The sequence below is a fragment of the Leishmania braziliensis genome, chromosome 36 (genome assembly GCF_000002845.2).
Source record: "Leishmania braziliensis MHOM/BR/75/M2904 complete genome, chromosome 36".
Classification (NCBI taxonomy): Eukaryota; Euglenozoa; class Kinetoplastea; order Trypanosomatida; family Trypanosomatidae; genus Leishmania; species Leishmania braziliensis.
This window is the reverse complement of record NC_009327.2, coordinates 796,076-816,466: the sequence shown is the minus strand read 5'-3', so window position 1 is coordinate 816,466 and position 20,391 is coordinate 796,076. Positions and strand designations below refer to the sequence as shown.

Here is a 20,391-nt window from a genome sequence, read left to right as displayed (position 1 = left end):
AGAAACGACCTGTTCAAGCTCCTCTGCGCTATTCGACGCCATCACACTGCGCTTTAGAACAGACAGAGCGACTAAACCAACAGTGTGTGAGGACTGACTGCTCATAAGCGTTCGGCAGTAGCGAGCAAGAGAGAAGCAGAACCCGGGCACCTCTCGGCTCCGCCGCTCCAGTTCTGCCTCCGCCACAGCGCGCTGGACATTGTCAGGGGTAAGAATCTGCGACACTAAGAAGTCCAGAGACATGTCGTTCCTTCGAAGTCCCCTGTATGACTTGTGTCACGACGTTTCCCTTGAGTGATGTTGCTGCTGTCGAGCAGCGAAGCAGCAAAGGAAGAGAACTATAAATGGGGGGGGGGAAGGGGAGGTGACATGGAATAGGCGATGGTAGCAGCGTGAGCACATCTTAACAGGGAGATCAGTGGAAAGCAGAGCAGCCAAAGCAACGGCTACATAAACAACCGTCGTATACGGAAGCACCTCCAGTAGGTCACCCTTCTTGAGGGTACAAGCCTGACTGGTCGCAGAGACACCAGCGGAACTGTTGGAAGTGTTGCCTTTGGCACCCCTTGATAACGGGGGACGCCACCACCAATGGCACCAGGGTGCAGTGTCCACTCTGTGGGGAGGCCAAGCAGCCCCTGTCTCTGCCAGTGCCAAGTCGCTTCTGGTGATGAGAGGGTCAGGCAGCAATGACGTAGCAAAGTCCGTGCGATTTCGTCGCTGCTGATGTCGGCGGGCCTGTCCTAGGCTGCGTGGCGTCGAACCGACCTGCAGCACTGCACACGTGTGTATCATGCACATGCTAGGCTAGGTGCCAGCGTGACTCGAACGTATCCCACCCGGCCCTCGCTGCCCACTGGTGTGGGGCGCCTGCACTACTGCGCGCGATGCACCAGGTGGCGACCGGCCCAATGGGAGCGGCTGCGAGGCGATGTGGGGAGCGGGTGGACAGAACTCGAGGCAGGGGCCGTGCTCCGATGACCGAGTCGGCGCGGTGCTGTACCTCGCGTGTCTACGGCCGCTTCGCGCCACGCGACGGACCTGTGAGTAGCCGGGGGTAGAGTGGAGTTGAGCCCATGTTGTATGGCAGAGAGTGGCCACGCTGGTGATGAAAAAAAAAAACTGTTGGTCTCGGTCTTCATCTCTAATTCTTTGGAAGTGCATCCGGCTTGTAAACAGTGAAAACAAACAAACAAATGCCGCTCTTTGTCATTCATTGCTCATCCCTGGTGCAGATGTGGAAGGGTATTTTTATGTGCATGTGCTTGTGAATGTGAAGCAAAGAGATGAGAATCACAGGAAGCATATCTTCTTCTGTTTACCTCCTACTCGCAGTTCCTTTCCTTCTCCTTCCTCAGCTGCATGAGTTCAGAGAGAAGTCTCACGGAGAGGGAGGTGATGAAAAAGTTATCTGTGCTGGCCTTGCGATCTCTCAGGCCTGTTCAGCAGAGAGCTCTGATGCTGCACAGGCCCCAGCGAGGGCTTCGCCTGGTTTTCGCTCCACCAGTGCCAGGCATCGGCAAAAAAATCAGGGATTACTTTCCCACACGATCCACAAAGCGTAGCTGCGAGCGCCACCTCCTCCCGTCCCACCCTCAAAGTCATCCGGTGTAGCTCAGGGCGCTCGCACAAACGGTTCGGGGGTGTTCACCTCAGCATTATCGGTCGATGCAAGGGTAAGCGCCGATCTAGGGTGCATCTGCATCAGATCTACCGCCGTCAACGGCGGGATCTTAGAGCTAATTTACACAATGGCATGCTACAGTAGCGTTGGCGACTCTTGAAAAAAGTTCTCAACCATGCCAGCACCTATTCCCTTTGGATGTAGCGCATCACGGCAGGGGCGTCTTTAGGAGGTAAAGGCGCGGCCCACGTGTCAAAAGCCTCTCCCACTCACGCGCGAAACGAGTCCACAGAAGCAATCGTGGGTTAAATCACCTCGTTCTCTGGAAAGATGTCCCACGTGATGGCCGTGGCCCCAGTGCCAAAGAACGACAAGGTGCTTTACTGCGGGATCGGGGGCTGCAGAGGTGAGGTGGCAGATGACCCTTGCTGCTGCTGCTGTGTGTGCTGTAGTAGCTACGTCTCACCGTCATTGTCACTGCCCTCCATGCGCCACCGTGCACGCACCATGTTGCCATGCGCATTAATGGCCATGTACTAGAGGGAGGGGTACTTCTCGAGCGTCGTGAACACAGTCTGTGTTGAGGAGAAAGGACATAGGAACTCGGCGTGGCTCTTCTGTCACACATATCCATCCCCTGGTCCCCACCCAGCAACCTTGGGCGAGCTTGGTGCCCCGTTCACAGGCGTCTGGAAGCCAATAGCATACAGCCCCCGTGCTTTGAGAGGCTTGTACCGGGTGACGTATTCAGTTTCACCGGAGAGCTCATTCGCCCACGGCAGCGTCCCGCAGCTGTCTAGAAAAGCTGCGAAAAATTTGACTCAGTTCCGCGAGGGCAGTTTGGAGTTCTGCTATCCCCTGGAACATGAGGAACTGTGCGCACGGCTTGGGTTGGCAGCACAACAGCAGCCTTGCATGATACCCGCATGCTTCTCCAAGCGCCAGGGTGGCGTTATGGTGTGACGCCAGCACCGAATTGCACCTCTCCCCTGTGGTACCACACCAATGAGCCGTGCGGATCATGTAACTTGTCACTCCAGGTGACCAATGCGCCCCCGCAGTTTCTTGCCGGTGACATCAATGTCTTTCAGGATGGCAAGAAGGTGATCCATATTCATGATGAAAAAGTACACCCGCTACATTCACGCGTCAGCAGCTTCTTCACGAGCAGCTGGTAGAGCCCCACCATAGTGCGCTTTGCCTCGTTGTCGTTGCCTTTTGCCGATTCGATGCGACGCTGAAAGTCCACTGTTCCGGATAGCCAGTGCATACCAAACGACTTGAGCTGGAGCACCTACGAGACGGGCAGCACGCCGAGCAAGATCGGAGCTCTTGTTGCCAGCGAGAGTCACTTCTGGAAACGGGACCACAGCAATGCCAAAGTAGTCGCCAAAGTGCTCGCGCACAAATCAAACAAAGCCCACAGCGTGCGGAAAGGCAGAGACAGAGAAAGACGAAGACACGGTAGTGATTGGTGCCAAGGACGTGGAGGTGGTTGCATTGACCTCCTCCCTTGGGGTGCCGTGAGAACCTGCGGCTGTGGTTCTGGGCCCGACGCCAATATCCCCATTGCAGGACGTAGTGGTGGAGCCTGCCGTAGGAGCGCTTCTTCTCACGAGGAGGTTGCGCACACCCTTCGCTTTGAGGAGTCTCAGCCACTTAAGCACTTCGAGCTTACTCGTGTACCCTGTTAGATTCACCTGAAAGTTGACAGACAGCAGCGACTGGCACACTGAGGCGACCTCGATGAAGGTCTCTGCGGTTCGGCCATCATTGCCCCACGTTATACTGCAGAAGAGCGGATCAAGCGCGGGCAGACGCTCAACTATGTCGTACAGCGCAACAGCGCCAATCTCCGTTGTAGGGACGACACATTCAGAACTGACGAAATAGCAGCTATTCTCCACTGCCTGCCTGATGGCGTCCAGGGTACTTACCATCGTGTGCGCGCTAACTGGAGGAAACAAAGAGCCCCTCTTACAACTTTCTGAGTTGCGTTGCGTTTGTGAAAGAGAAGAGGATGCATTTCCTGTGACGGAGTCAGTTGAGCTCGATTTTTATTGGGAGCACACTCCAAACGACAACGGTAACACACAGGCAGCATCACACAAGCAGTATTGCACTCAGCTTGCGATGCGGTCGCGCTGCACGGTAAGATCACAAGATGCAAGTTCGTGCGCTACTGAAAGTCGCGCACGGGCACATTCGGCGCTTTTGCACTGGTGGAGCTCTAGCAGGTGGGGGAAAGTCGACGAGACGTAGGCAGTGACGGTGAGTGCGCGCAGAGACTGTTGAGGAGTAGGAGAAAGACAGTGAGGTCAACGGTGCACGCAGTATGGAAGGCACTGTTGCAATATACCCCCCTCCAGGCATGCCTTTGGGCTGACGACAAGTAGAGGTCGAGAGCTGCTCTTCCTCACTGCTTTGTATAATCCCGCTTGTAAGGCGATGAGGGCAGGAAAAACACAAGACAGCCGCTGTGGGGCGCTGCCGTTGGGGCAGGTCAACCAGTTACCGATGTACCGATCAGTTTGAAAAGGGGTGCCTGAGAAAACAAAAGGTTCCATGCTAGAGTAAAAGCAGAAGGGACACACAGACGAAAACAGCACCCGAAGGGTCAGTACAAGTTCCGGTGTGAATGGGCGTGCCGAAACCTCACTAAAGAGCGGAAGATGCGACTCCACTTCAACCTCGTCAGCAGAACTCACCGCGACTACTGCCTTCTTTCACTTTCGAGGTATAGAAGCAACTCTTCCAACGGACGGTCGGGCTTCTTTTTCAGGAGGTGCTGCACTAGTCCTTCCAAAAATTCGTCCAAATGTTGGCACTGCACGTACTGTTTGTCGAGATACGCTTGCCACCGATAATCAAGCAGCCTCAGTTGCTCGTTGGAGTTGTCCAGAGCTAAGCTGGCAGCAAGCAGCTCACTGATATAGTTCGTTTCGGGTGGTATCATCTGGTTCTCAATAGCGTGGTTGATGCGCCACTGCAGCACCTCAACGCTTTCTACCATGGCGAACGACCGGAAACGTAGCACTCTTTTCTCAGCTCGATAAGTGCGAGAGGAGCCTTTGCCAAAGCAGAGAAGGGTGACTGAAGACGGTAGGCGACAGGCTTGAGAGTGAAAAGGCAAGCGAAGAGAAGAAAAAGAATGAGTTGAGAAAAGGAGCGAGAGGAAGGTGAAGGGAAAAACTGAAGCGCATGCAGCACATGCTTTATACGCTGTCACCGTTGACTTCTTCCTTATTACGTTTCAACTGCATCGAAATAAGATGAATCTGCTGGCTCTGCTGCTCAGACCAAACGGATCAGTTGGTTTAATTGAGGGAAACCAGGCCAATTAGATGACGTAACACATGCTGCTTGTTCGTGTTCAAAGTACTCAAAAAACAAAATGGTCGTGTTGTGTGGTCCACATTTTTCAAGAGGACTAAGGTGACATGCAAACTGAAAGTAAAAGCGAGAAAAACCCAAGCGGCTACAGTTACAGGAAAGAGCACCAAAAAGCAAAGGAAGGAAAAAGGAGTCCCCTTCCTCATGAAACAGAGACTCAAGCATCCAGTACGCCGTCATGCACGTCTCCGTGCGCTAAGAAATGTGGCACCGCTATTGTTTTAAATGATTGGTGTGATATCTCCGCTGCTCGAGCCCTTTCCAGAACTGTCCACACCCATTGGGTCATAATCAGAGCCCGACAGGAGGGTCAGGAAGATGGACATTAGGTTGCTTTCCAAGAACGGTAGAGACCACGAAAATGCATTTCGCCCTTGCAGCACACATGGATGAGGCGAGGGCTCAAATTGCTTGAAGCAAATAGTCTCCTGTGAAACCACTAAAACTGAGCCTTTGTTGCCGAAACTAGAGCAGTAATTTGGTGCCGAAAATATGGAAATTATGCAAGGAAACAGGTGGTTCGGGTGCGGGCGATATAGCTTAAAGCCGAGCTCTTGAACCTCGTGAGCTCGAATGATGCAGAGGAGGTTGTTCGCTGATACAAAACGTTTTGCACAAGCGAAATTGAACACGTAGCTCAGGCCTCGCTGTTTGTTTGGGATGAAGAGTGCTCGCGTCTCAAACAAGCCGAGTCGTGGAATATATGTCTCGCCTGAAGACTCCTCAGCATTGTTGTACAGCTGATTGCCGGTGTCCCAATCTGGCTCAGACCACACCATATCACACATTGCCCCTCGCGTTGGAATGTGACGGAAGCGATGAATTAGCGCAATGTCATCTACATGCGACACGTCTGGGGACAGTCCTGAGTGAACGCAGAAAAACTTTTTTCGGACTATTGCCGCCAGTGGCAAACAGTTAAACGCAGACAGTAACTGTGGTAACAAAGCGCTAGAGTACTTTAGCTGACACTCCTTGCCAAGTTGAAGAACGTCTGCCATGAATTTGGATTCATTGCTTCCTCGGATCAGAAAAAGCGACTGCGGGTGAGCTACTTTCGCTGCCAGTAGGAAAAGAAGGCACTCCAAGTTGAACCCGCCATTGCCGATGTAGTTGCCAAGAAAAAGGTACTTAGTCACGCCCAAGGAGCCACAAGCAGCGAAGATCTCTACCAAATCGTAGTATTGACCTTGAATATCCCCGACGACAACAACAGTGTCGCCGATAGAAAGTACATTCGGTTCTGTGCGAAGAACAAGTGCCGCCTGCTGAGCAATTTCCGTTGCGTGCTCGAGTCTAAGCGGTTCACCGCAGAGAAACTGCAGCATGATACTCTCTAGTGACACTTTGTCATTCTTCAGCGATAGGCTGCGCTCTACAGGCGTTCCATTGAGGATACGATCCACTACACCGGAGCACTTCATATTGGGTAGACTAATAAGCTGCGCAATATTATACGTGCAAAAAAAAAAAGGGGAGGAAAAGAAACGCAGAACTGTGCTATTGGTGTACACGTTGAACAGTTGTTATTAAAAGTGAAAAGAACGAAAAAGTGGGAGCAAAGAGAAGAGCCCATTAGATATAAGACCTACGTTAACAGAGGAGAGAATGGCCAAAAGCTCAGTATTTCGAAGGGAAACGCATCGCTTTCAAATGCACTTTTCGCAAAACTGCACGAGCTCCTCAAGAAAAATTAAGCTGTTTCTGCCAAGTAACGCAAGTATTCCTGGAGAGGTACATAAAGAGAGAGAGAGAGAGAGAGGGAGAGAGCCATAATCACGTAGGCATTTCCTTTTTTCCCTTGACTGCTTGTTTAGTAGCCAGCTTTCCAGCAAGTTACACAAAAGTCGAAGCAGCAGAAAGCACCACTTCCGAAGTTTCTGCGTCAGCGAGTATTTCATCGGACAACTCTCGGAACGTCAGAGAAATTCGTCGCCCCCGAACGTGTTCAGGCCGGATACCATGCATCCACTTGTAGCGACAGTTGCCAGACATAAGGAAAAACGAGCGGCGCGGCAAGTAGACATCACAGCACACACCATCCGGTTCCACAAACGTCACTACACATGGCTCGTTCAGGTTCAAGCCAGCAATACGGTCTCCCCACAGCCACGTGTCATCTATGTGGGGATCGAAGTTGCTCATCTTCCCCTCCACATACTCCAGGGCGGATACCTCCGCAATTCTGTATGCCCTGCCGGTGAAGTTTTCCGTCGTTGATGAGATGGTAGCACAGACTGGCTCGAGCGCAAGCGGCATCGCTGGTATTTCGGCAGGTCTAACCTTCTTTTTTTTAAAGTTACGCTTCGGTCCGTAGTCCTGCTTGCGCCGTCCGCTTTGCGACTCCTTCCAGGGAGGAAAGGGATGTGAATTATCCAGGTAGTAAATCAGTGCTGTCTCTTCCTCCTCAGTAAGCACATCTTGAAAGACAACAAGGCCACTGATAACAATGCTGGTAGACATGGCTCCTTGGTGATCCACACATGACTTTATCGGTGCTTCAGATTTGAATATCGTCATGCATTCAATACAATAGCTAAGAGTGCTTTTCCCGATGATAGCAAAAGAGCACGAAGAAAGGCGGTCATTATGCCACTGTTTTTCAATAACAGAGCTTGCGCTCGAGAGAAATACAGATCCACTAAAGAGTTGCTGCACCCTTAATGTATCACGACACTTAGCGCAGAAGCGGATACCTGAGCAGACGCATGGTGAAGAATGCTCCTCCATACTGGTGGTTCAGTGCTAGTTGCACCAGATCAAAAACAAGGCTATGAATGTTTGTCAAAAATAGTGGGTTTAAGAGAGTGTGAAGTTGATGGCACGAGTACTGCGATAGCGTGGCATATGAAAGTGAACAAGTCACTCCACCAAAACGAGGAGCCATAGAGCATGCTGCAAAAAAAAAAAAAACAGAAGCACAGCTCCATGCTGATGGTCCTCCTTCTCATAGATAGACCACAAGAGTCTGGCGCCAGAATACAGGGAAACGAATGCGCTTTATAACAGAAGTTTTTCTTTCATCGTTGATGTCATCCATAATTGAAAGCTGCAGATGTGAAACGATGCATAAAAGGTGAGCAATCACCTAACTCACTTCCTTTAGTAGCTCATGCTTTCTCACATGCTAGGGGTTTCGAAAAAAAAAAAAAAAGAGTAGAAATGTAGATGGCAGTAGGTAGCAAAAAAAAAAGGCACACTGCATTACTTCGAGGGTAAAAATGATTTGCATGATAGACTCCCGCAAAGCGAAAACAGTACAAAAAAGGGAAATATTTTCCTTCTTTTTCGGAGAAATCCGTTTTGTGGAAACTAAATACTAGATGACTATACGCGATAGTAGAGATATTCAATGCGACTCTTTGATGAGTGCCTCAATAATCGCAATTGTATCATGGTACGTCTTCACAGAGTGGCCGACTGTGCGACTATCGCAGTAAATCTCGTAATCGTTGCCGCCCTCTGAGGTCTTGTCGCCAAAAAAGTGGATGTTTTTAAACTCCTCCTCGACAAACTGCAGGCAATATGTCTTATCCCACCCCTTGGGGAAGACATCGAAACTGATCTGACCACCAATAGAGTAGGTGAGCTGGTATTCAGGGAACGCTTTCTTGAGATCGGCTATCATCAATTCACGGACGTGATGGATCTTGTCATACTGCTCAAACTCGTCCCGCTCCTGCTGCGAGCAGTTGCGGCCAATAGGAGACACGTTGAGCATGCCGTTGCGGAATTCCACAAAGGTGCCACGTTGCACTGGAATGCTGAGATCGGCGATGAGGTGCAAGCACTTCTTCACGAATGCCATGACCTTGTCATTCCCAAGAGCCTTCAGCAGGCTGTTGCGGTGGAATTCCTTGCCATTCTTGAAGGCTAACAGACCGTTCTCGGAAAAGACGTAGTCAAAGTCCTCCAGGATTGACTCGCCCAGCTGCTCCTTCTGCTTCACAAAGTCGGAGCCACCGACGACGCCAAGCTTGAAGCCAGCTGCACGAGCCTTCGATAGTGCCTCCTTCATGTCGTTGGTTTCCGGATTGCGCGGCGGCGTGAGAGTACCATCGACATCGAAGAGAAGAATAGTTTTGGCGGCCATTTTCTTTTCTTCACGTTGTTGAGCTTTGGGAAAGGAAATCGGGCTTTTCAAAAGAAAAACAGCAGAACTTGTCCCCTTTGATCAGTATGTCAGGCAAAGTAGAAAATTGATGATAAGCATTCTTGGATGGATGATTGCGAAGACACCATAACTAATATCCAGAGATGAGGGAGAGGAGAAAGAGGTGAAGTTTATGTCGATGCAGTGGCAGTTCGCTTTGCGTGCGCGAGTCCCCCTACTGAAAAAGTATTTCCAATATGGAGTAGTCTCTGTTCGAGCACAGAAGGTGGTCAGAGGAGCTCAAAAGCCGGGAGGAGCAAGGGAAATTCACGTAGTGCTTTGCGAGAAGATGAGGCTTCACACATGCTGTAGAGGACAGAGAACGCGTCAGCTTATAAGTTGCGAAAATTTGACTCTCTAGTGCGTAAAAGGTGTAGCCTCCCCGAGAGGGTTTTAGAAAGCTTTAGCCAGTGTGTCCAAAACATGTGAAATAGTTTGGCAGCACTTCCTGCTCATTCGCTTCTTGAATTACCTCCAAATGAAAGCCTCTGAACAGAGCCTCCCTTCTCCACTCACTGGAGTAAGCTTCTCAGCCCGGAAGGATTCGGGGAGGGAGGGCGCAAAGTGCAACAAAGACTCCTATTGAAATGGGACTTGAGTGCAGAGAAGAAAAAAAAAAAGGGGGGGGGGGGCTTCGCGTTCGAAACGCCTGGCCCCCGATTCAGCACGCACTGCTGCTCTTTTTTCCTTCCTGGCTTTCACCTTCCCCTCAACGTCCTTGAGGGTCGCAAGGCGAATAATACCTGCACACCGCAGATCAAGCTGAACTCCTTTTGTTTTCTTGCCTCTGGTGACGACGACAGCATGTGACATCTGTGAAGCTCATAGTCGTTTCTTTGTCGATCCCGACATGAAAGAAAAAAAGATGAGTCGAAGAAATGTACATTAGCAAGCTCTAAACAAAATGATCTAATCTGTTTTCCGGAGATAGCCGAGTTCGGGTATCTCTCGCTTAAAGCACCATGACGCAAAGTAAAAGTGCAGTCGACGTAGAAAAAGAATTGACTCAGACAATACAGACGATGGGGTTTCATACCGTGTTCGTCTTTTCTCGTTCTTATTCTCCTCCCCCAACAAACGATATCTGTCTTTTCATTCATACAGATCTTGCGCCAATGGGTCATTCATTTAATACTCAATGGCCAGGTAGCGATGGCAATAAATGCGTCGATCACAACGCAACAGAGGACGCGAAGGTCTATGGCGTGCCGCTTGAGTTACCATCTCCTGAAATCGTAGGCGTAGACGACTCTGAGAAGAATATGTTGGTTCTCAATGCGAAGCTCGCCGCTCGCTTGGCTGATGCTTTACCGTCGTCCTGCAAGTGTGCCACGTTTTCGGAGGTTGCAAAATGGTACCTATTGTATAGCAGCTATTTGAATGGCAAGTCTTTTCAGAGACTTGTGCAACGCATTACATCAAGGGGACCCACAATAATAGTGATTAAAGTGAAAGACAGCCCGCGTGTACTTGGCGCCTTCTGTGAAAGTGACTGGTTAACTGTCACACAGCGAGAAAAAAATGCTAAAAGAGCAGCTGCAGCATCCACACGGGCTGTTCGTGAGGGCCAAAAGCAGCGCACCGCTACTGCGCCATCAAATCAGAACAAAGCTTTTTTCGGGAACATGAACTGCTTCGTGTTCCGCGCACACGCTGACGGCATTGATAATGTTAGTACTGAAGGAGAGATTTACCATTCTCATTCGTCCTCAAATTCTAATTTTATGTACCTGTTCGACACCCACCCACACGAGGAAAAGATTGGTATCGGTATGGGTGGGCAGCCGGGTTACTTCGGGTGGTTTATCGACCGCTGGTTGGAGAATGGAACTTCGTATGGCTCACGCTGCACAACGTTTCAAAGTCCTCGACTTTCCTCTACCGAATCATGGGTCGTCGAATCTGTGGAAGTGTACGCGGTCAAAAAAGAGATTGTGGAGCAGCTGTTGAGGACCGGTAACGAGTGCGCTAGCGGTGTCTCGTGTATCGATTGCAACCCCGACAGTAAGGCCGACCAGATGCTGTTAGAACTGAATGGAAACCATGAGTTCAATCTCTGGGATCGAACGGAGTGTTAAGGTTGGTGGGCCATGTGGCGCTTCGCGTGCTTCGTTTTTTTCATAAAGTGTGCGCAAAGTTTGCTGAGAGCATATGCACGGTGACAGACCGCTTTTTTCCCTTTTTGCGAGTGGGCACATAAAGTCACCCATTTTTCTTTATTTTTTTTTTTTTTGCAGTATTTTAAGCGGAGCCTTGTGAAACGGAAAATTTTCTTTGTTTCTAAAGGTATTTTCTTGGGCTCCTTCACAATGTTGCTTATTTTATCATTTATTTTTGATGGATACCAGCTGACAAAAAAGGTTGACTAATGGCTGTGCGAAGGTGAGGTTTTTTCTTTTTGGAGGCTTTGAAAATCTTTTTATGTTGCTGTCATAACAGAATGTTTTTTTTTTTTTGTATGTTACTGGTATTTTCATGTCACTGCGGGTAATATTAGACAGAGAAAAAGAGAAGAGACACGCGAAGCATTTATATACTGAAGATGCACTCTGATGGATGAGAGCTGCTGCAGGCTTCGTTCTTGTTGTTATGCAACACTAGCTAGATGCGCTGACTTCTTTTTCTTCTCTGAGATATAAGCACGCATATGATTAACTGACTGCTTGTTCTGCACTGATGTTTTGCGCTACAACGCTTCCTGATGGCTATATACAGCGCATCATTTTTATTTTTCACTCAAGTATTATTGGTGACTATAAAGGAGGAAGTTTGTTTTTTACTAATTTAGAAGGATAAATGTTATTTCACTGCTTTCCATCAAAGTGTTTTGGCTGATTTTTCTTCACGACAAAGGATACTTAGTTCCCCTACACTCGAGTGTAGTAATGTCGATGACCTGAACTACAAGAAAAACGAAATGCATAAGTGTTGGGATGTCTCAAATTTTATTTGCCTTCTGCTTGCTGGCTTTTTTCTTTCGGAAGTACATTTGTGCATCAGCATATGCAAGCGACTCTCAACAGCTTCATGCTTCTTCGGAGTGCCGACTTTTTTCTATCTGTTCTGCGTTTCTGCGGAACCTGTCACTTAATTAGCATGCTGTTTTTGTGCTAAGGGGAAAGAAGCAAGAAAAGACTGTCTCTTTAGTTTTCCTCGAATAGAACTGTAATTTGACAGGAGTATGTTTACTAGAAAACCAGCAAGATTATAATGCGGTCTTTTTTTTGCTTTGCTGTGGGAGTTTTTTCCCAGTCAGTCGGCATTGTGCGTACATGCAAAATATTAAGTATTGTTACGTGTCTTATGGTATCCTTTCTCGACGCACAACTATGTTGTTCTTTGCGAACATTACACTTACTACACACACACACACGCAAAGGTAGAGAATTCGCGTGTGAATTCGTGACTGCACCCTTTTGATGGATCCTAGAGGGACAAGAAAACACTTGAGTTCTCGATTTAGGTATTCATATCGTGGAATACGAAGAAGGATGTGTAGACATGTAGCGAAATTTCTTCTCTTGGTGCTTGCGCATATCTTTGCACTCCTTTTCCTTTTTTTTATTGAGTATTGATTTGGTACACTAATTCTGATGCTCTTACACAAGCAGAGAAAGAGGTGTTTTTCGCTCCTCTCCATAATGGCGCTTGTAGATAGTCAGGTTGATGTAAACTCGGTGAGCTTCACTTATCCCTTCCTAGAAGGGATTGACCCAACAGCACCACCCTCGACTATAACGATACCACAGAAGTACCTTGATGCAATGGCCAACATGGAAAGACAGTACTGGGACATTAAGTCAAAGCACTACAACGTTGTAGTCTTCTTCAAAAAGGGCAAATTCTACGAGCTATATGACTACGACGCTGTTATTGCTAATCGTGAATTTGGCCTGAAAATGGTCTTTGACACATCGAATCGTGGAAAAATGCGGCTGGCTGGCGTTCCCGAACAAAGCTACCACGAATGGGCTCGGTTGTTTGTTTTTCGTGGGTACAAAGTGGGGCGTGTTGAGCAGATGAAGGAGGGCGAAAACGAGGCTCAAGCGGCGAAGATGAAGGTTGTTCCTCGTGAACTAGTCGAGATCCTAACCCCAGGTACGTTGAAAGATCCGTCGATGCTGTCTGATCACCGGGAGGTGTTTATTGTGTCACTTGCCCCTGTTTATCGCGACGGGGAGTTTGTGATTGACGCGTTTGCGGTTGATCTGTCACGCCGTGTTGCGTATCGGTGCGCATGTGATTATCGCAACCGAGCGTTCAGAACTGACCGTGACAGTATTTCCTCAGAGTTCGGTATTAAGAGAGAGAAAGAATTTCCTGGCTCTCTGAACAACTCCACCTTGCGAGCACTGAGCGCTCTTTTACTACAGTTGAACCCAAAGGAAGTGATAGTACCAAGCAGCGATTGGGCTTCCAATGATGTTGAAGGGTATCAGGCTTTCAAGAGCACTTGCGACGAAATTACGAAGTGGACTGAAGGCGAAGGGTTCCCGGTAGAGCAAATCTCCAACAAGACACTGACAAGTCTGTCAATGCCTGATATAGCAACGGCAGAGGAGGTAATGGCGAGTTACTTTACATTCCTTTGTCTCACAAGCGACATCGCTATTTTCTCAGCGGCAACAGAGTACACGGCACATTTGCCTAGTGCGATTAGTGTGGACTGTGGGGTGGCGGCACCAGATGCTATGCTGGACGAGGCAGCTGGCAGAAAGTCGTCCATTATGAGTTTTGAGCGCCGCTTTGATAAGGGTCTGGTACTGGATGCCACCACTGTGAGCAACTTGGAAGTGCTAACAAATTTGCATGATGGCTCTGACAAGCATTCGTTGAATGAGTGCCTAAATCGCTGCAGCACGAACGGCGGACGTCGCCTTTTCCGCTCCTGGCTGCTGCGGCCGTCTGCCAGCGCGCGGGTCATCGCGGCACGCCAGGACACAGTACAGTTCTTGGCACGGTACAATTTGGTGCACTCTTTGAAGGAAATGGAGGTTGGCGACCAAGTCGGAGTGAAGCGATCCCGCTCTAACGAGGGGCTATCTCTTTTCTCGTTCGTAGTGTCTATCGACTTCGAGCGCTTTCTTTCGCGCTTGTCCGACATAAAACTGAACGACTCGCAAAACATCGCGTACATCGATCCCATGGTACAGTACAAGAAGAACCTTGGCATCATTCTCTCGTCCGTGCAAGCCCTAATCGCGATGGTTGGCTGGGGCAAGCAGTTCCTCGAACGGTGTCGCGAGGTCGCGTCCGAGCAGAGCGCTGACGTTCCTGCACTTTTAGAGGAACTTCTCGAGGAAGTTACTACTGCGGAAACCAGCACCAAACGTATCGAAGGCTTGTTCGATCGCCAGTCCGCTGAGGAGAGTGGTTTGCTGATTCCCTCGCCAGGAACGTCGAGTGTGTTTGATGCGGCAACTGCGAAGCTGAAGCATATCGAGTCAAAGCTTCATGACGTTCGACGGCAGTTGCAACAAGATGTGTTCCAAGGTGCACAAACTCATTTTGCCGATCTGGGTAAGGATTTGTTCTTGATTGAAGTTGCTGTAGCAGATGCTCCAAAGATGACGCCTGCTGGGATGATAGAAAGAGCGCGTAACGCGAAGAGTGTCAAGTACGTCGTGCCTTGTATCGAAACACTTGTGGAGACTCACAAGGAGGCCACCGCCATGAAAGCCGGGGCTTTGCTTACCGTTCTGTGCAGTGTTGCGAGTCGCATCTGTGACGAGTTTCCGTGCCTCTTTTCCGCCACCCGGGCTTTATCGTATCTTGATTGTTTGCTAAGCTTGGCGCAGCTCCAGCATGCATTTCCCACGGTGTGCTATCCACAGCTTTGCACAGCGCACGAGCGCAATGTTGCTGTGGTGCGCGGGTGTGACATGATCCACCCCCTTCTCATAGCAAAGAACCCTGTGGCAAACAGTGTGAGCCTGGACGACGTTGAGGGACGCGTTTTGCTGCTTACTGGTCCGAACATGGCGGGCAAGAGCACGCTGATGCGAACCGTTGCCATAAACGTGCTCCTGGCACAGCTAGGCGGACCTGTGCTGGCTACCAAGATGGAGTTCTCCCCCGTCGACCGCGTTTTCACCCGTATTGGTGCGCGCGATGCCTCGCACAAAGGCCAAAGCACCCTATACGTGGAGCTCAGCGAGACTGCCGCTATCCTGCACAGTGCAAGCGCGCGCAGTCTGTGCCTTGTCGATGAGCTTGGACGAGGGACTTCGACACACGACGGCATGGCTATTGCGTACGCCACGCTGCACGCCTTGACGGCGACGAATCCTGCAGCTCCTCTCACTATTTTCTCCACCCACTACCACGCACTAGCGATGGAGCAGGCGCGCAGAGCAACACAAACTCCAACAGACACACGCGCACGTGCGGTACAGCTGGGGTACATGGATTTTGTACTCAAGTCCGAGACAGCGGCTGCCTTTTCGGACGAGAAGGCTAACGACGCGAGTTGCAGCTGCGCACAGGGCTCATGCGTGTCAAGTGTGGCGTTTCTGTACCGACTGGTGCGCGGCATTTGCTCCCGAAGCTATGGCGTGGAGGTGGCGGTGATGGCTGGTATTCCACATACGCTGGTGCAGCTGGCGAAGGCCAAGTCAGAGGCGCTGTCGCGCGAGACCGCCTTTCACGAAGATGTGCGCAGTATCGAAAAGTTCATCCGCATTTGAAAAGGAAAAGGGAACCAGCTCACAAAATCGACGATAGTTGTTCTCTGTGTTTTCCCCTTTCCTTTGCCTCTCTATCTGTAGAGTACCACTGTTGGAAATACGCGCTCCCAGATTGATCACCCCCCATAGATGTGCGCCCACACATACAAGTTTCCCTGTTTACCTTACTGATTCACAGTTCCTGTTCTTCGGTTTTGCCTTTCTGTTGGGCACAAGCTTTAGCCGTCCTCATAAAAGTGCAGATGCAGATGGATTTATTATGCTTGCCGCTCTTTCCCGCGGGAAAAAGGCGCGAAAAAAAAGTTGCGCAGCCCTCTCAGCGGTTTCTCGTTCTTATGTGTGAGTGAGTCGCGTGGTGGGGCACCTGTTCTTACTACTTGAGGCGTCCCCATGGCGCGAGGCGAGGGAGCCAAGAACCATCGGCGAAAGGCACAAATGCAGGATGTTTGAGTACCAGCCCACATTTCCCCAAAGCAAGGCCGGGTTTCCTGCTGGTGTGTGTGCGTGTGTGAGTGAGTGAGTGAGTTCACTCAAGCGATACTGCCTGCACAGTCAAAACATTTACAGTGAAAATTTAGTACCATACACCGCTCTTCCTTTTTTTTTTTCTCTACCCTAACACGTCGCCCTCTTCCCCCCTTTCCGTCATCCTCATCTGCGATCCCCGTGCTCATGTGTTGGTACACGAGCAAAGCGAAAAGTTCTAACTCCACTCGGTCAAAATCAGCTATACAAAAGCGGTAAGCACAGTAAATGCGAGGTTCTACTAAGTACTGACAAGCTACTCCACAGTTCCACATAAAATAGTTATCGAAAGGGCACCTGTAGAACGGAAAGAAGTACAGGAAGTGAAAATAACTATTAGAACAAAAGTTTTGCTGTTTCCCCCCACAGATCCACCAGCGTACTCAAGAAGCCTACTGGATAGCTCGGACCGATTAACTGGACGAAACCAAAGTCGGAGATATGACGGCTCAATCTGCTGCGCTTTCAGCGAGCCACGGCGCACTTCCGTGGTACCACTTTGGCTTCCACACGTTTGCCGAGTTCAACACATACGTCACATTCGTGCTGCTCGGTATGTCTATCATGATGGTGACGAGCGCTGTCACGTCTGCACCTGACTTTGTCAGCAAGTACTACATCTATGCAACCGGCCAACCAGGCGCGGTTGCGGAAACACCGCTGTTCTGGAAGAACGCTAACACCTTCTACAACGCCGGCACGTTCGCTATGCAGATCATCACTGAGGTTGCTGCCCTGACTCCGTTTGTGCGTTCTATTCCGCTTGGCATTCGTCTTTTCCTGGGCCTCGGCATTCCCTTTGCGGAGCTACTGGTCATCATCATCGTGCCGGCCGCGACCATCCCGACGCAAAACGGTGCGATTGCGGTGATCATGATGGTTGCGATATTGGGTGGCTTCTCCAAGGCGTTATGCAACTCGTGCACGAACGCTCTTGTCGGCCCCTTCCCGACCAAGTTCATGAACGGCGCGCAGTGGGGTCTGACCGTGGTTGCACTCTTCATGTCAGTCATCCAGATCATCCTTAAGGTGTCAATGGGGTCGACGTTCCATGACGTGCTCACTATCTCCCGCATCTACTTTGGCATTGGTATTGCTATTCAGGTGGTTGCTGTTGTGGAGCTCTTCTTGCTGCGCTACAACCCATTTGCACACAAGTACATCGCCGAGTTCCGCTCTGCTGCGCTGCACCGCCGTGGTGAGGTGGTGGAGGAGTCGTCCGATAGCAAAGAACCTGCGACGGGCGATGTTGCAGAGGTATCTTACAAGGCGGAGAGCAAAGAGGGTGCCCTCGATGAGGGGGAGGAGCTGGATGAGGTGCGCGCGGTGCACAACGACTCGGCTGACAAGAGCGGCGGTGTGCTTGCGGCGACTGGCGATGCGGATCATATGACAGATCTGGATCAGACGAAGAACATCACGTCGACGGAGCAGATGCTTCGCACCTCCGTCTTTTCTGTGTTCAAGCGAGTCTACCCGATGCTCCTGTGCGCCTTCGCAATCTTTTTCACGAGCCTGTTTCTCTTCCCTGGTGTGTTCTTTCTGGTGCCGGCAAACAGCGACTGGTATATGACCATCATTGTTGCGCTATTCAACGCGGGTGACTTTATTTCGCGCATTCTCCTGATGGTCCGTGCGCTGCGCCCACCACCAAAGGTCATCATTGGCGGTACTGTTGGCCGCCTCATCGTGGTTCCGTTTCTCGTCCTGTGCGTGCGCGGTATCATTCCCGGCGTCGCTCTGCCATACATCCTCATCTTGCTGCTGGGGTTGACCAACGGCTACTTTGGTACTATGTCGTGCATCTATTGCCCGCGCACGCCAACCCTACACTACGCCGGCGAGCGCTCTGTGGCCGCCATACTTTCGGGTGTCTTTCTGATGCTGGGTCTGTGCTTCGGTTCCAACCTGTCCCTCGCCATTACCCTGACGCACAAGTAACACGTTCCCGCAGTGGAAATGTTGCCCTCTCTCTTCTCCGTATGCTGCATCGTATTTCAGCAGGCTGTATGAGCACAGGGACGCCACCACCAATGGCACCAGGGTGCAGTGTCCACCCTGTGGGGAGGCCAAGCAGCCCCTGTCTCTGCCAGTGCCAAGTCGCTTCTGGTGATGAGAGGGTCAGGCAGCAATGACGTAGCAAAGTCCGTGCGATTTCGTCGCTGCTGATGTCGGCGGGCCTGTCCTAGGCTGCGTGGCGTCGAACCGACCTGCAGCACTGCACACGTGTGTATCATGCACATGCTAGGCTAGGTGCCAGCGTGACTCGAACGTATCTCACCCGGCCCTCGCTGCCCAATGGGAGCGGCTGCGAGGCGATGTGGGGAGCGGGTGGACAGGACTCGAGGCAGGGGCCGTGCTCCGATGACCGAGTCGGCGCGGTGCTGTACCTCGCGTGTCTACGGCCGCTTCGCGCCACGCGACGGACCTGTGAGTAGCTGGAGGCAGAGTGGAGTTGAGCCCATGTTGTATGGCAGAGAGTAGGCATGCGGAAAAAAAGGGCTTAATCGAGCCTTCCTTTCTTTTGTTTCGTTCTTTTCTTCCTCACCTCCCCGTCCCTCTCTCTTATTTAGTTTTTTTTTTTTTCATTCCTTTTCGTGCTGCTAACGTTGATCGGTTGATATATGTAGTCGTGAGAATTCTCATGCACTTTTTTTTTCTCTCCCTCGTCACTCCTTTCGTTTTGCTGTGTTACATGTATCCTCTATGAGGTGTTTCGCAGACTTTGCACAGGTGTGTTGGTGCTTGTTTTTTTTTTCACTACGTGTTCGCCAGTGCTCGTCCATGCTTCTGCATCTCTTTCATCTTGTTAGCTTGTCCTCGACTTGTGGAACGATAAAGGAGGAGCAGTGGGTGAACAGAGAAGTAGCCATCCCCAGCTGTTAGGGTCTCCCAAGGTCTCACTGGGATCGCGCTGCGTGTGCCTACGCGCAGGGAAGAGAATAGCGCCGAACTGAAGGGTGTTGCGAAATGACCTTGTGCACACAAAGAAGCTTAGGTACCCGTAGAGACATCGGTGTACAAAGACAAAAGTGAACGGACTAAAGAGGACACCCCCCTCCCCCAATGCAGTGCTCCACTTCTTTTTCTCCCTTTTTTCTTTAGTTGACTTAAAAACAAGACAATAAAAGAACAATAACTGCAATCTGGCAACCGAGGCGATGCGGGGATGAAGGTATCGTGAGAGACGAAGGGATGCTGAGAAGGATCATTGGTTGTGACATGGTCGAAAGCCTACGAAGTACCCACCTTCCTCGCGTTATATTTACCTATATACTGTCTCCCCCCTCTTTTCCTCCTCTCGCACACAGGTGTCTGTGTTCTCATGCTTTCGCTTCGCTTCACTTTGATTCAGTTCCTTCCGTCTCTCTTTTTTCTATCTCAGTTCACCTAAGACATTTTTTCACTTTCACTGCGATCGTTCTAGACCGGCGATGAGAGTACCCCCTAACAAGAACGGGCAGGACTACTCGAGTCGTTGACGCAGCGAGGGCGAGAGGCACATGCATCACCTCGCCGTCTCCGTTTGTACAGGTGGGCCACATAATACGAGTCGCGTGTTAGGGCAGTCGGTTTCCTTACTCGTCCTCTCTCATGCATATTCTCCGCTCGGATGCCTCGTTTTCCGCTCTCTGATAACGGGGGATGCTTCAGTGTGGCATTAGGGTGCAGTATCCACCCTGTGGGGAGGCCAAGCAGCCCCTGTCTCTGCCAGTGCCAAGTCGCTTCTGGTGATGAGAGGGTCAGGCAGCAATGACGTAGCAAAGTCCGTGCGATTTCGTCGCTGCTGATGTCGGCGGGCCTGTCCTAGGCTGCGTGGCGTCGAACCGACCTGCAGCACTGCACACGTGTGTATCATGCACATGCTAGGCTAGGTGCCAGCGTGACTCGAACGTATCTCACCCGGCCCTCGCTGCCCACTGGTGTGGGGCGCCTGCACTACTGCGCGCGATGCACCAGGTGGCGACCGGCCCAATGGGAGCGGCTGCGAGGCGATGTGGGGAGCGGGT

At 50.7% G+C, this 20,391-nt stretch overlaps 7 protein-coding genes across 7 annotated transcripts; 3 read left to right on the top strand and 4 right to left on the bottom strand.

Moving 5' to 3' along the window:
- Positions 1–4,337: 4,337 nt before the first annotated feature.
- On the bottom strand, positions 4,338–4,637 carry LBRM_35_2210 (hypothetical protein, unknown function; the record flags this gene model as incomplete). Its single annotated transcript, XM_001568791.1, has 1 exon — positions 4,338–4,637. One exon carries the CDS (start codon positions 4,635–4,637, stop codon positions 4,338–4,340), a length of 300 nt encoding a protein of 99 aa, XP_001568841.1.
- A 601-nt stretch (positions 4,638–5,238) lies between these two features.
- On the bottom strand, positions 5,239–6,441 carry LBRM_35_2200 (putative serine/threonine protein phosphatase 2B catalytic subunit A2; the record flags this gene model as incomplete). The annotated part of the gene is made up of 1 exon (XM_001568790.1): positions 5,239–6,441. One exon carries the CDS (start codon positions 6,439–6,441, stop codon positions 5,239–5,241), a length of 1,203 nt encoding a protein of 400 aa, XP_001568840.1.
- Positions 6,442–6,853: 412 nt separating this feature from the next.
- On the bottom strand, positions 6,854–7,747 carry LBRM_35_2190 (conserved hypothetical protein; the record flags this gene model as incomplete). Its single annotated transcript, XM_001568789.1, has 1 exon — positions 6,854–7,747. The coding sequence occupies one exon, from the start codon at positions 7,745–7,747 to the stop codon at positions 6,854–6,856; it is 894 nt and encodes a 297-aa protein (XP_001568839.1).
- A 619-nt stretch (positions 7,748–8,366) lies between these two features.
- Positions 8,367–9,110, bottom strand: LBRM_35_2180 (putative phosphomannomutase; the record flags this gene model as incomplete). The annotated part of the gene is made up of 1 exon (XM_001568788.2): positions 8,367–9,110. The coding sequence occupies one exon, from the start codon at positions 9,108–9,110 to the stop codon at positions 8,367–8,369; it is 744 nt and encodes a 247-aa protein (XP_001568838.1).
- Positions 9,111–10,132: 1,022 nt separating this feature from the next.
- Positions 10,133–11,248, top strand: LBRM_35_2170 (conserved hypothetical protein; the record flags this gene model as incomplete). The annotated part of the gene is made up of 1 exon (XM_001568787.1): positions 10,133–11,248. One exon carries the CDS (start codon positions 10,133–10,135, stop codon positions 11,246–11,248), a length of 1,116 nt encoding a protein of 371 aa, XP_001568837.1.
- Positions 11,249–12,811: 1,563 nt separating this feature from the next.
- Positions 12,812–15,856, top strand: LBRM_35_2160 (putative mismatch repair protein MSH8; the record flags this gene model as incomplete). Its single annotated transcript, XM_001568786.2, has 1 exon — positions 12,812–15,856. One exon carries the CDS (start codon positions 12,812–12,814, stop codon positions 15,854–15,856), a length of 3,045 nt encoding a protein of 1,014 aa, XP_001568836.2.
- Positions 15,857–16,822: 966 nt separating this feature from the next.
- On the top strand, positions 16,823–18,322 carry LBRM_35_2150 (putative nucleoside transporter 1; the record flags this gene model as incomplete). Its single annotated transcript, XM_001568785.1, has 1 exon — positions 16,823–18,322. The coding sequence occupies one exon, from the start codon at positions 16,823–16,825 to the stop codon at positions 18,320–18,322; it is 1,500 nt and encodes a 499-aa protein (XP_001568835.1).
- Positions 18,323–20,391: the final 2,069 nt, after the last annotated feature.